The sequence below is a fragment of the Bos indicus genome, chromosome 2 (assembly GCF_029378745.1).
Source record: "Bos indicus isolate NIAB-ARS_2022 breed Sahiwal x Tharparkar chromosome 2, NIAB-ARS_B.indTharparkar_mat_pri_1.0, whole genome shotgun sequence".
Classification (NCBI taxonomy): domain Eukaryota; kingdom Metazoa; phylum Chordata; class Mammalia; order Artiodactyla; family Bovidae; genus Bos; species Bos indicus.
The window spans coordinates 129,670,630-129,684,160 of NC_091761.1; the positions used below are offsets into that span (position 1 = coordinate 129,670,630).

The 13,531-nt window shown below is 50.5% G+C and overlaps 1 protein-coding gene across 2 annotated transcripts in view; it reads right to left on the reverse strand.

Annotated features, from left to right (window-relative positions):
* Nucleotides 1-13,531, reverse strand: part of EPHB2 (EPH receptor B2) — a 219,629-nt gene that overhangs the window by 23,385 nt on the left and 182,713 nt on the right. For both annotated transcript variants that reach the window (XM_070776966.1, XM_070776974.1), the window contains exons 7-8: nt 3,640-3,802; nt 818-926 (exon numbers count right to left, since the gene is read on the reverse strand). In XM_070776966.1, the coding sequence (XP_070633067.1) occupies nt 818-926; nt 3,640-3,802 (272 nt within the window). The remainder of the gene's footprint in view (nt 1-817; nt 927-3,639; nt 3,803-13,531) is intronic.

The window sequence follows — 13,531 nt, forward strand, 5'->3', positions numbered from 1 at the left end:
AGTCCAGGCTCACTGTTTCCCCTGTCCCCTCTCCTCTTTCAAAGAGCAAAGGCATCTCTGGCCGTGGCCCCTGGTCCCAGAAACCCAGAGGCTTCTGTCCATCTGACCTTAAGACCTAGTCTATTCTAAAGTGGGAAGCTCTTGGGGCTTCCCTGGTGGTCCAGTGGTTAGAACTCTGCCCTTCCACCTGCAGGGGGCACAGGTTCCATCCCTGGTTGGGGAAATAAGATCCTGCAGGCCGTGCAGTATGGCCAAAAATAAATAAAGTAGAAAGCTCTAAGGAAGAAGGGACAGTCTCTGCATTAAGTCTAGCAGAAGTCCAGGAGCCAGTCCCACTGCTTGCCTTTGCACGTGCTGTGCCAGTCCCTTGGATGCCAGACACCTGGCCCTGTCTGTGTCCCCTCTCTTTCCAGCTACCTCAGCCAGCTGAGCTCCTCAGCTTGCTTCTGGCCCTGTTCATGGAGGGGCTTTTGCTAGAGCAGAAAGTGGGGCGATCTGTACTCCCCTTCACTGTCCTCTGGCTTCCTGCATCATGCAGTCTTTCCTCCCCACTGTTCGGAGCTGTCCCTTTGCGCTGAAGTATTAGCGTCTCAGTAAGCCACCTCTGTGGAGCGCGGACTTGTCCAGGGCAACACCTGACCAAAGGGATGGACTGCCAACTGTGGCCGTTTAGGTGGTGGGAGGCCACTTGGGGGTCTCCTGGCCTCCCCAAGCTCCTCCTGCCCTCTCTGATCATAGACCCTGTTCAGGGATGGCAGAATGGATGGGCAGCCCTCTCGGAACCCAGGCCTGGTCCAGGCAGGGGGACACCACCCACCTGTTACACACAATGGCGATGACAACCACGGCGATGAGGAAGACCAGGCCGGCTGCCGAAGAGCCAATGATGAGTGGCAGCTTCTCCTGGATGCTTGTCTGGTACTCGGCTGGAGAGGAAGCACAATGCACTGTTCTCAGCCTAGCTCGGGGGTCACAACCCCCTGCATCCCCACTGCCCTGGGTCTCCTGGGATCCCTAGACTCTCTGCCACTCCAGACAGAGCCTCAGGTGGAGAACTGGCTGTTACTCCCTCACAAGTAACCTCGGACAAATCCATGAACTGCTCTGGCACTCAGCTTCTCATCTATAAAATGGGCATAATAATGCCTACATCTCAATGTAGATATGAAAATCAATAAGGAGATCCAACCAGTCCATCCTAAAGGAAATCAGTCCTGAATATTCATTGGAAGGACTGATGCTGAAGCTGAAACTCCAATACTTTGGCCACTTGATGCGAAGAGCTCACTCACTGGAAAAGATCCTGATGCTGGGAAAGATTGAAGGTGGGAGAAGGGGACGACAGAGGATGAGATGGTTGGATGGCATCACCAACTCGATGGACATAAGTTTGAGCGAACTCCAGGAGTTGGTGATGGACAGGGAGGCCTGGCATGCTGCAGCCTATGGGGTTGCAGAGTCAGACACAACTGAGCGACTGAACTGAACTGAATAATAATAAGCTGACACATATACAGAGGCAGGTCAAAACACAGACTCTCAAGCCAAACTCCTTGGGTTTCAGTCCCAGTGGTGCTATTTACTGTCTGTGTGATCTCTGGTAAAGTGACTTATTTCTGTGGCTCAGTTTCCTCATTTGTAAAGTGGGGAGGATAATAGTTCCCATATAGGATTTTTGCGTAAAACACTTAGAGTGGGACTTCCCTGGTGGTCCAGTGGTTAACAATGTGCCTGCCAATGCAGGGGACATGGGTTTGATCCCTGGTGTGGGAAGATCCCACATGCCACGGGGCAGCTAAGCCCGTGCACCACCACTGCTGAGCCTGCACACTCTAGAGATGGTGCTCCGCAACTAGAGAAGCCGCTGCAGTGAGAAGCCCACACACAGCAATAAAGAGTAGCCATCAGCTCGCTGCAACTAGAGAAATCCCGAATGTACCAACAAAGACCCAGCCCCAAATAAATAAATACATTAAAAAAAAAGCCCACTTAGAGTAACTTGTAGCACATAGTAAGTACTCAGTACATATTAACTATTATTGTTTTTAAGTGTTTTAAGAGCCTACCATGGGTAGGTATGTACCTTGTGTGATTCTCAGAACAGTTCTATGCTGTACTACGTGTAATTATCCCATTTATCAGATCAGAAAACTGAGGCTCAGCAAAATCATGTCTTGCCTAAGTTTACACAGTTAGACAGTGGCCAGTGCCAACATTTGAACCCAGGTCTGTTCAACCCAAGGCCATGGGCTTAAGCGAGATAATGTGTAAAATGCACTCAGCATTGGTCCCGGCTCTTGGAAACCCCTCAGTGCATTGTCAATGGCATCAAGATCTTCATTATTTAACACTTTATTTTTATTACTCCTCATTGCCTCCCAGGCAGGAGCTTGCTGAAGTCAAGGACTAGGTCATTTCTGCATCCTTAGCACAAGCACATATTTGTTGAGTTAATAAGGATCTTGGGACAGTCCCCCAGTCCCCAGGTCAGCGACCCTCAACCAACGTACAAGAGGACCTACAGAGGTGAAAAACTCTGGCCATGAGGAAGGGGGATTGCACAGAGGAGCTGAGTACTAGAAGTGATGGTGGAGCTATAAGGGAGGACTTTTGTGGTAAGACAAGAATTCAGGGGTCCAGGAGCCCCCTGAAATGTTTAACTCGGCACAGGCTGAGGCCTATGTCCAGGGGTTGAAGCAGATGCTAAGGAGGGATGCTGCAGTCTGCTCATAAATATTCTGCTCTGGAGTTTGGCTGGTGGGGAAAAGACCCCCAGACTCACAGCAATGACAACTATGACCTTAACTCTATTTTGGTGAGCACTAACCATGTGAGGCCTAATGCCAACCCTGTGCTAGAAGCTGTACATTTACCCTTTTCCTGACACTAGTTTCATGATGATGCTGATAATGAGTTAGCTCTTATCATCCCCATTTATAAATGGGAAAACTGAGGCTCAGAGAGGTCAGATGAGTCACTCAGGACCACACAGCTAGAGCTCAATCAGCACTGTAATTTCCATCTGTCAGGCATTAGAGCCTGCATTCTTTAACTATGCGGCTTCTCAAAGATTACTGGAGCAGGAAGGGTGTTTAGAGACCATGTGGTCCCAGACTCGGAGACACAAAGCACATGGGCTGCAACTTCCCGCTCTCTTGCCCAAGGAAGACATTACTAATGCATCCCAGCACTTCTCCCTGTTGAGTTCAGATGTCGCTTCAGAATGCTTCTCAATCCGACTGCATGTCATTGGAGTGATGTATGGATAAGATATGTTTGCTCCCTCAGATGGAATATAACACTTTGATTTTTATAGATGAGAAGAAACTGGACCAGGGAATGGAAGTGGCTTGCTCAGAGTAGCTTTGCAAGTTGAGGCTGGGCTCCCAAGGGTCCTGGGAAGGACATGATGGTCACGGAGGAGTCCATATCCTTTCTGGGCCACAGAAACAATGCCTGCATATGTGGCTGTGCAGTTGGTATAGTGCATGAGGGTTCTCACCCAGGTTGGAGGGAGAATGACATCTAGAAGTGGGGAGGGAGCCTCTGCTAATTTGCACAAAGGCACTTTATAGACACGGCGGCCCTTGTTCTGTCTGTAGAGTCAAGGCCGTCCTCCTGCGCTCTGGCCCCGCTTACCTTCGGTCATGGTCTGGAAATACATCTTGCCACTGTAGCGCCCGTAGCCTGCCACGGTGCGTGCCCGCACCTGGAAGACATAGATGGCGCCGGCTTTGAGGCCCTGCACAGTGACCGTGTTGGTGGGGCTTTTTATGGCTGTGGCGTTGTACTCACTCAGCTCCTGCCGAGGAACAGAGAAAACAGTTAGTGAGGCTGTGCCCAGAGTCCACCACCTCCTCCTGCCACTTGGGGGCAGGTCTGGCTACTGGACAAATTCTGTGGTTCCATAGTCTTTGCTCCTTCCCTATAACAGAATGACATACCCACATCTTCGGCATATGGTTTGCAACACGTCCCACAAAAGAAGGCAGAAGGTATTTCTTTGCCTCACAGATGGCGAGTTTGCTCCTGTGACTTGGTTTGGCTGCTGGAATATGCTAGAGGACGTAATGTAAGTAGAGGCTTTACAGGCACTTGTTGATTTGACTCGGTCTCCTGGGCTTCTGCCATCTGTCATGGTGAGGCTTAACTTGGGTAACCGCTGCTTCCAGAAGGGGAAATGTGTGAAGAAATCCTTGACCTAACTCCTAGGCTGAAACAGCACCACCTCACTTGACCCAAAGACAAAAACTTATGAGCAGGAAAAACAGCCACTTCTCATAAGCCTCTGGATTGTTGGAACTGTTTGTTCCGCGGCATCATACCAATAATAGCTGACTAATACACACAGACTGAGTGGCCACTGTGTGCAGACCCTGAAGACGAGGCTGTGAGTTCTTAGAGACAGCAGGGAGAGGGTCCACCTTATTCACGTCTGCATCCCCCTCTTTGCCCCATGCCTCAATGGATTAAGTGGAAGGACCCCCATTCAGCCTCAGCATATTTGAGTAAGGCAAGAATTAAGACCCAGAAAGGGGAAATGATGCTCAAGGTCACATATATCAGTTGGTGGCTGCCTTAGGAGTTGAAACCAGGTTCCTGCATGGAACCACCTCACATACGCATGCCTTTGGATACCCAGGACTTGATGTTCCCTCCTTTGAGAGATGCAGAATGCCAATTCTGATCTGAGCACTGCCCAGGGTGACCCGAGGAGTCTGAGACTAGACAAAGACCTGGCTGGCGCACTGAGAATGGAGGAGTGCTTGAGTTGAGGCAGATGTTTACCAGCCTCCATGGTGCTTGTTCAGGTATCTGTCAGCTACCCAGAAAACCCTCCCCACATACCCTCTTTGCACTAGACCCTGAGTTGAGCACTAGGGGCCCCCAGTGGGTAAAACACAAGCCCTGGCCTCCTTGGGGAGCTCAGTTTAGTAAAACAAATGGTGTGGAGGTCTTAACACTTGGAGGATCATGAGCCTCTTTGAGAAACTAATGAAAAGCTATGAACCTTTATGTAGAAAAATGTGTGCCTGAGTGTACATGTCAGGCATGTATATGTCTGGGTACACAGAGCCCTTGAAAACTCTCATGCAACAAATTCAGTGTGGGCAATGTTATTATAGATAATAATTGTAACTACTATCCTATTATGTAATTATACAACTACACTGTAATTACAGCGTTATTATCGTATAGAGGTTAAAACAATAAACTGGAGCCAGACTTTCTGGGTTCAAATCCTGACTCTATGACTTTTGTGATCTTGGGCAAGTTTCTCAACTTCTCTCTGCCTCCTTTACTTCATCTGTATTATGGGGAGGATGATAATAATAGCTACCTCAAAGGATTGTTTAGAGAAAAAAATGAATTGATATGTATGAAAGGCTTACACGGGTGGGGTAAGCACAGTGAGCCCAAGGGCATATGACCTGGCCTGGATTGGGGATAGCAGATGAAGCCATGGAAAGTGTCTTGACGAGTGGAGGGAACTGAAATGGAATCTTAATACATACAAGTCACCCAGGCAAAGAAGGGGAGGGTGGTCCTGGAAAGGAGCAGTAGGTACAAAGGCAAGGAGGTACGAAAAAGCTTGGGATGTGGGGGCAGCAGCAGATAGGAAGTCTCTTTACCCGTGCCAGATTGCCTGCACCCCCCTCCAGGAAGCCTCCTTGATTTCCCAGCCAGATGTATCTCCCTCCTCTGAGCCCTGGAACACTTGCTATTGGTACCATAGGAGGGGGTTTCTGCCATGTTCCGTTGCCCTGGGCCCAGGCTTATGTCTCTCCCTCGACAGTAAGCTCCAGAGGGAAGGGGCTGTATTTTGTTCCCCTGGACCAGGCACAGGGGCCTGAATTCAGAGTCCTTCCCCAATTCTAGACTTTCCATGACTCGGCTTTTGCTGGTCTCTCCTGCCACATCCCCTGGGTCCTCTAGGCTCCAGACATATGTAGCTGCTTCCCCTTTCCCTGCTGGGGTTGCCAGATTTAGAAAAACAAAACAAAATAGAATGCTCAGCTAAATCTGGATTTCAGCTGAACAATGACTAATTTTTAGTAAAGCATGTCCTGTGCATTCTTTGAGGTATACTGAAACGTTAAAAGAAAATTCAAATGTAACCTGGTGTCCTGTATTTTATTTGCCAATCTGACCTTCCCTGGACACTCTGAGCCTTTGCAAGTGCTGTTGCCCATCTGAACTATGCTTTCCTCATTTGTCTGGCAGTTCTCTTACTTATCATTCAAGACTCAACACAGTTACTACCTTGGCTGGGGAAAGTGGAAGTGAAAGTCGCTCAGTCTTGTCTGACTCTTTGCTACCCCATGGACTGTGTCCACGGAATTCTCCAGGCCAGAATACTGGAGTAGGTAGCCTTTTCCTTCTCCAGGGGATCGTCCCAACCCAGAGATTGAACCCAGGTCTCCTGCATCGTGGGCAGATTCTTTACCAGCTGAGCCATAAGGGAAGCCCAAGAATACCGGAGTGGGTAGCCTATTTCTTCTCCAGGGGATCTTTCTGACGCAGGAATTGAACCGGGGTCTCCTGCATTGCAGGTGGATTCTTTACCAACTGAGCTATCAAGGAAACCTGGGAGCCCCCCCAAATGTCCCAGTCAGAGACTGCAGGTCCATTGTCTCCTCTCCTACCCATCGTTCTGATATAAATGTGTCTTCTCTAAAGCCTGTGGGATCTCTGGGGCAGAGAGCTTGTCTGGCTTATCTCTGGGACCCTCAGGCTGGGCACACAGTAGGTGCTCACTAACTACTGACATAATGAATATTAATTAAACCGTTAAGACTATTCATTTGTGAAATCTAGGGAGCAGTACCAGATTTGGCCAGTAGGTGCCGTTGTCCAACATGGGATGGGCTCAGGCTAGGAAAAGGGGCTTGGATTCTGCATACTAGGTGGGTCCCCCACTTAAGAGAGGCTAGAAGTTTTTGATTATATGAGGTAGATGGAGGGAACTGCTAGAGGCACAGTTGCCTTGGGAAGCTGAGGCACTAACCTGAGTGGATCCCTTCTCTAAAACCAGACACAGGACTGAGCAGGGGATTGGTATGTTTGTTAGTTGTTCATTTGTGTCTGACTCTTTGCAACTCCATGGACTGTAGCCCACTAGGCTCCTCTGTCCCTGGAATTTCACAGCAAGAATACTGGAGTGGGTTGCCATTTCCCCCTCCAGAGGATCTTCCCGACCTAGGGATCCATCCCGGGTCTCCTGCATTGCAGACAGATTCTTTACTGTCTGAGCCATGCAGGGGACTGGAAGTCTTTTCAGATGCCAGTTCTTCCATTGCTTTGCATTATAATCTTGGGAAAAACCCTTCACTTCTCTGAACCCCTGTTTGCTATTCCGGAAAATGGAGCAATAAATGCCAATTTTTCAGGGTTGTTGTGAAGATAAAATTTGATCAGGCAGTGCTTGGCACACTGGAGATACTGTCTAGAGCCATCAATTTCCTCCCCTCTCCCCACTCTCTTTTCTCTCTCTCTTTGAAGTTCCATTATCTGAATAAAGATTAAGCAACGATGGATTATGGGAAGAAATTTAGTATGAAATTCACTAGCGCGTAGTTTGAGGCCTTACACAGTGGACCAATGAGGCACGGGTACATTTATTAAGCCCTCCCAGTCTCAGCGTTCTCACCTCTAAAGTGGAATAACACCACCATATACTATACAGAGTGGCTGTGGAAGTTTAATAGGAAAAAATGGGCAAAGCTTTTAGCATAGACAAGCCTATGGTCTTTCCGGTAGTCATGTACGGATGCAAGAGTCAGATCATAAAGAATGCAGAGTGCCGAAGAATCGATGCTTTCTAACTGTGGTGCTGGAGAAGACTCTTGAGAGTCACTTGGACAGAAAGGAGATCAAAACAGTCAGTCTTAAAGGAAATCAACCCTGAATACTCATTGGAAGGACTGACGCTGAAGCTGAAGTTCCAATACTTTGCCCACCTGATGCAAAGAACCGACTCATTGGAAAAGACCCTGATTGCTGGCAAAGATTGAGGGCGGGAGGAGAAGAGGGTGACAGAGGATGAGACGGTTGGATGACATCACTGATTCAGCGGACATGAACTTGGGACAGAGAAGCCTGGCATGCTGTAGTCGACGGGGTCGGAAAGAGTTGGCCACAACTTGGCAACGGAACAGCAACCACTAACACACGAAAGAGTGAACGGAGGCTGCCGCCATCATGGTTATCATCGACACGTTAAAGAATAAGCCTTCACCAATGTTCATTAAATGAATGAGAGCATGCAAAGGTGAGTGAGTGAACAAGCGTCTCCATGCCGCTACTGCTCCACGTACACTCGGCAACAACCTGAGAGCATCCTGGCCTTTCATGCTTCACCCCCTCCTCCCCCCACCTTTGCTCGCTCTCTCTGGAATATCCTTCCCTTCCACTTCTGCCAAGTAGAAGTTTCTGTTGAATAAACACATAAATTGATGTGGCCTACCAGGGCCCATCCGCCTCACAAATGAGTCTTCTTGAGCTCTTGGGGGAGCCGAGGGGAGTGTGAACCTGTGTGCTTTGGGGCGGCTGCCAAAGGAGGCCACCTCCCCTGGGACGCCGGAGCCAATGGGAGCGGCCCGCCCCGGTCTGGCTAACGCCATTCGTCAGCGGCATCCAGAAGCCTTCCCGCGAAGCGGTTGTCAGCTCCGGGCTCCGGGCAGGCTGGGAAATCCCCGTGGAGCTGGGGAAAGGCCAAGCGAGAACCCGCTCCAAAAGAGCCCTTTCTGAAGAAGGCCGGGGGGAGGGGGAAGGCTGGGGGGTGGGGCCCACACGGGACGGCAGGGCTCGGTTCGGACTTCCGTACTTGGGAGGAAGAAATCGATGGCAGGCACCAGGAGGACTCTGAAGTGCTGGTGAGAGCCGGCTTACCTAGAAATAAAAATCCCGAACCACCCCCGCCCCTCCCGCCCCCAGCAGCCTGGCCGCGCCTCCCCTAGTGGGGCTGATTCGAGAAGGCAGAGGTGGTGCGGGGATGTCACAGCCCTACCTGAGGGCTCAGGGGCAGAAACCCCTCTTGATTCTCCTTCTATCCCTCTGCTGGTGTCTCCTCTGAGACGTTCATCTACAACTTTTTCTTTCTCTCCTTAAACCCTGCCATTCTCCTGGATCCTAACCTTTCACTTCTTTGTGTCCTCTGCACACTTGGCTGCACACTTGTGTGTCCTTGACTACACCTCCCTACCCCTGGCAAAGAATTCTCCTGCCAATGCAGGAGACGCAAGAGATGCGGGTTCAACCCCTGGGTTGGGAAGATCCCTGGAGGAGGAAATGGCAACTAGCTTCAGTATTCTTGCCTGGAGAATCCCATGGACAGAGGAGCCTGGCAGGCTACAGTTCATGGAGTCGTAAAGGGTCAGACAAGACTGAGCAACCAAGCACATATACCCCTGGCAAATACCAAACCTATACCTGCAAATCACAAACCCTGCACCTGTCCCCAGGAAAAGGCACCACCGTCCACCAGGAGTCCTCCTTCACGCTTCCCTGGTCCTCTGAGCTCCGAAACACTGGTTGAATTGGTCAGCTCCTCACATCTCTGCTGCCAGCCCTCCAACTCCACAGCACGCTCATCTCCCACTTGGTATCCCATGAGAGGCCTGTGCTGGGTCTACCTGTGTCCCTGGGACCCCCTTGCAGTCTATTCTCCATGTGGCAAGTTATAGGAATCTTTAAAGCAATATGAATCAGATCACATCATTCCAAAATCTCCTGATGGCTTCCTATCAGACTCTATCAAATTGAATCCAGACCCTAAAGGCCTGGAAGACCCACCACAACCCAACCCGCCTCCGTCCCCAAGCTCCTCCCCTCCTGATCTCTCCCTTGTTCCCGTGGCCCTTCCACTGTCTTCTTTGTTCCCTGAATGCAGCTAGCACATTCCTGCCCTCGGGCCTTTGCACAAGCTGTTCTTGCTGCCCAGAAAAACCCCACCCTCATCACTTGTCTGGTGAACTCCTAGCATTTTTCAAGGTTCTGCTCAACTGTCACTTAAATGAAGACTTCCTCTCATCCACGCCAGAATTTTGGGTATTTCCTTGGTGTCCCCCCGAAAACTTTGCTGGCTTTTCTATGGCTTGTATCACATCTTGTCTAATGGCTGTGTCTGGACCTGTCTTTCCCCCTGGACTGTGAAGTCTTCCATCTCCAGTCACATCCACAACTCAGTTAGAACTGGACACGGAACAACAGACTGGTTCTAAGTAGGAAAAGGAGTACATCAAGGCTGTATATTGTCACCCTGCTTATTTAACTTATATGCAGAGTACATCATGAGAAATGCTGGACTGGATGAAGCACAAGCTGGAATCAAGATTGCCGGAAGAAATATCAATAACAGATATGCAGATAACACCACCCTCATGGCAGAAAGTGAAGAGGAACTAAAGAGCCTCTTGATGAAAGTGAAAGAGGAGAGTGAAAAAGTTGGCTTAAAACTCAACATTCAGAAAACTAAGATCATGGCATCCAGTCCCATCACTTCATGGCAAATAGATGGGGAAACAGTGGAAACAGCAGCTGACTTTATTTTTTTGGGCTCCAAAATCACTGCTGATGGTGACTGCAGCCATGAAATTAAAAGATGCTTGGAAGGAAAGTTATGACCAACCGAGATAACATATTAAAAAGCAGAGACATTATTTTGCCAATAAAGGTCCATCTAGTCAAGGCTATGGTTTTTCCAGTGGTCATGTATGGATGTAGAGTTGGACTATAAAGAAAGCTGAGCACCGAAGAATTGATGCTTTTAAACTGTGGTGTTAGAGAAGACTCTTGAGAGTCCTTTGGACTGTGAGGAGATCCAACCAGTCAATCCTAAAGGAGATCAGTCCTGGGTGTTCACTGGAAGGACTGATGCTGAAGCTGAAACTCCAATACTTTGGCCACCTGATATGAATAACTGACTCACTGGAAAAGACCCTGATGCTGGGAAAGATTGAAGGCAGGAGGAGAAGGGGACGACAGAGGATGAGATGGTTGGATGGCATCACTGACTCAGTGGGCATGAGTTTGGGTAAACTCCAGGAGTTGGCGATGTACAGGGAGGCCTGGCGTGCTGCGGTCCATGGGGGTGCAAAGAGTCGGACATGACTGAGCCACTAAACTGAACTGAACTGTGAAGTCTTCAGGTCTCCAGGCAAGCTTGGTTACTCTGAGTGAACCCGGCATCCAGCTCAGGGCCCAGTCCAAGGCTGATGACAGTGAATGCTGAGTGAACCAACGTCTGTCTCCCCATTGGCAGAGCCAAGCTGCCTCTTTCTGCACCCAGGCCCTGGGAGGAGGGGCTGACAGCTGTACCTCAGGTCTGCCCCGCCCTCATTACTTGTGCCTAGAATTCTCCATCAGAGTCTGGTCCTATCCACCTCTTAACAGTCATCCTAGAACATCTCTGGGAGAAAACTGGGAGGCAGGAAGGCCAGGTGAATAGTAAGAGCAGAGCGTTAACTCCTTGCTCTGCCACTTAGTAGCTGGGTGCTGTTGGACAGGTCACACAACTCCTTGCCTCAGTTTTCCCTCCTGTCTAATGGGATGAATCCCACTGCTGCGAGGAGGAATGGGGTTACCAGAAGTGGTATGCTCAGCACATAGTGAGTGCGCAGGGAAGGTGAGCGGGTGATAACTGTGGCGGCTGCAGGGCCTGCTGGTCCTGCCACCCCTGGCAGGGGCCGGGGGATGCCTGGGCAGCAGCAGAAAGTAGGGCAGAGCTGCCTCGGGTTCATACCTCCGTCAGCCTCCCCAGCCCCTCCTGTCTTGGTAGGAAATGGGTCGTAGGCAGGACCTGCACTGGGATTTCTCATTTCCGCTCCCGTCTTTGGGGACAAACACTTTCAGTTTCATTTAATCATAAAGCTTCTTAATTAGTTTTTTTTTTTTTTTTTTTAATTCTGGGCTGTTAAGCTATCCCTGCCAGAGGGTGTGGGAAGTCTGGCTTGTGTAAAGCCAGGGGCTTCCTGGGCCTGAGAGCAGTTGGTCCAGCCACCCTGGGAGCTGGGTGCCCAGCTCCTTTAAGCCTCTCCATGGTCCAGCAAGGGAGAAGCTGATTGCCTCCCGTCATCTGGGCTCAGGCCATCCAATAACACCTGGAGTGCCTACTGTGTGCCAGGCGGGGGACATGGCAGAGACAAGGCAGGGACTCCACCCTCCACCAAGACTGCAGGAAGGAATTCACTCACTTGTTCATTTGCCCAACAGTTATCAAGTGTCTCCTTGGAGGCAGCCCCAGGGCCCCGGGAGAATGCTGTGAACGGGACAGTTGTGGCCCCTGGTCTCTTGGAATGCAGTGCTGAGAGGAGGGGATGAGCAGGGCAATGATCACAAGCCAGCTGGGTGAGGCTGGACAGATGTTTGCTGAACCTCCGAGACTCACCAGAGTTCAGCTGAGCCAGGAGTTAACAGAGTGGAAAGGCTGGGCTCCAGCCTGGCTGGCTGGAACTGCCTCTATCTCTCTTCCTTTCAGTCAGGGAAAGCCTTTCCATCCTTTTCTGTTTCCCAGTGGGCTTACTCTTAACTAATGTACTTCCTATAGTCATTTACACCTTAGTCTGAATGAGGGCCCAGTGACCCCTTTCTCAGGCGCAGTCTCTGTGGCTCCCTGGGATGGCCTCAGGGGGCAGGTAAGAAAGCCATCAGTCAAGAGTTCCCTGGGCCTCTGATGTTCAGCTGCCCTCTCCCCCACTGCCTCTGTACTGGGCAGCCTCCACATTCAGATGTGCTGAGCTCACCTGGTCTTATATAGCCCTTGCTCACCGAGAGGCAGGCAGGGCAGGAAAGGGAGGAAGGGAAAGCATATTCAGTACTCATTTCTGCTGAGGGCCAGACCGTGCTGGGCACCACACCTGCCTTTTCTCCTTCACCTGCACAGCGACCCCCCTACCCGAGAAAGGTGGTCTCATTTGTATCTGACACGAGAGGGGACTGAGGCTCAGAGAAAGATGCCTGCACAAGGTCACACACAGCTGCTTAGGGATGGAGCTGCGGTTTGAACCTACAGTTGCTCATTCCTTGTCCAGAGCTCTTTCTTCGACACCAGTGGCTTCCAACCCTGGGTCCCTGAGGGAGTCATGGGGGTCTGATTTAAAAGCTCAGAGAGAGATCCCTGTCCTCCTACAAAGGGCACGCAGGCAAACGCACACAGGTGTGTTAGCTGGAATGAGAGCTGCGTGGGCATGAGGCCCCATTCTCTCCCCTTGATGGAAGCTCTCTTGAGCAGTTCCAAACCTCCGCTTCAGAATGGATACATAACTAACTGGAACTTCAGAAATGCAGCTTTTGGGGAAACCAGTTTTCAGAACATCAGGCCCTTCAGGGTCCAGATGAAAGGGGTCTCAGTGGGGAAAGGGCCGTGACCACTGCATTTAACTGATTGTGCCCTGATGCCCAAGACCAGAAAAGCAAGACTCAGAGAAGTCAAGGCACCCGCCTGAGGTCTCACAGCCGGGGAGGAGTGGAGCTGAGGCCAGGGCTCCTTCTGCTTCACCGGCCTGCCTCGTCTGGCTGGATGGTAGAAGCC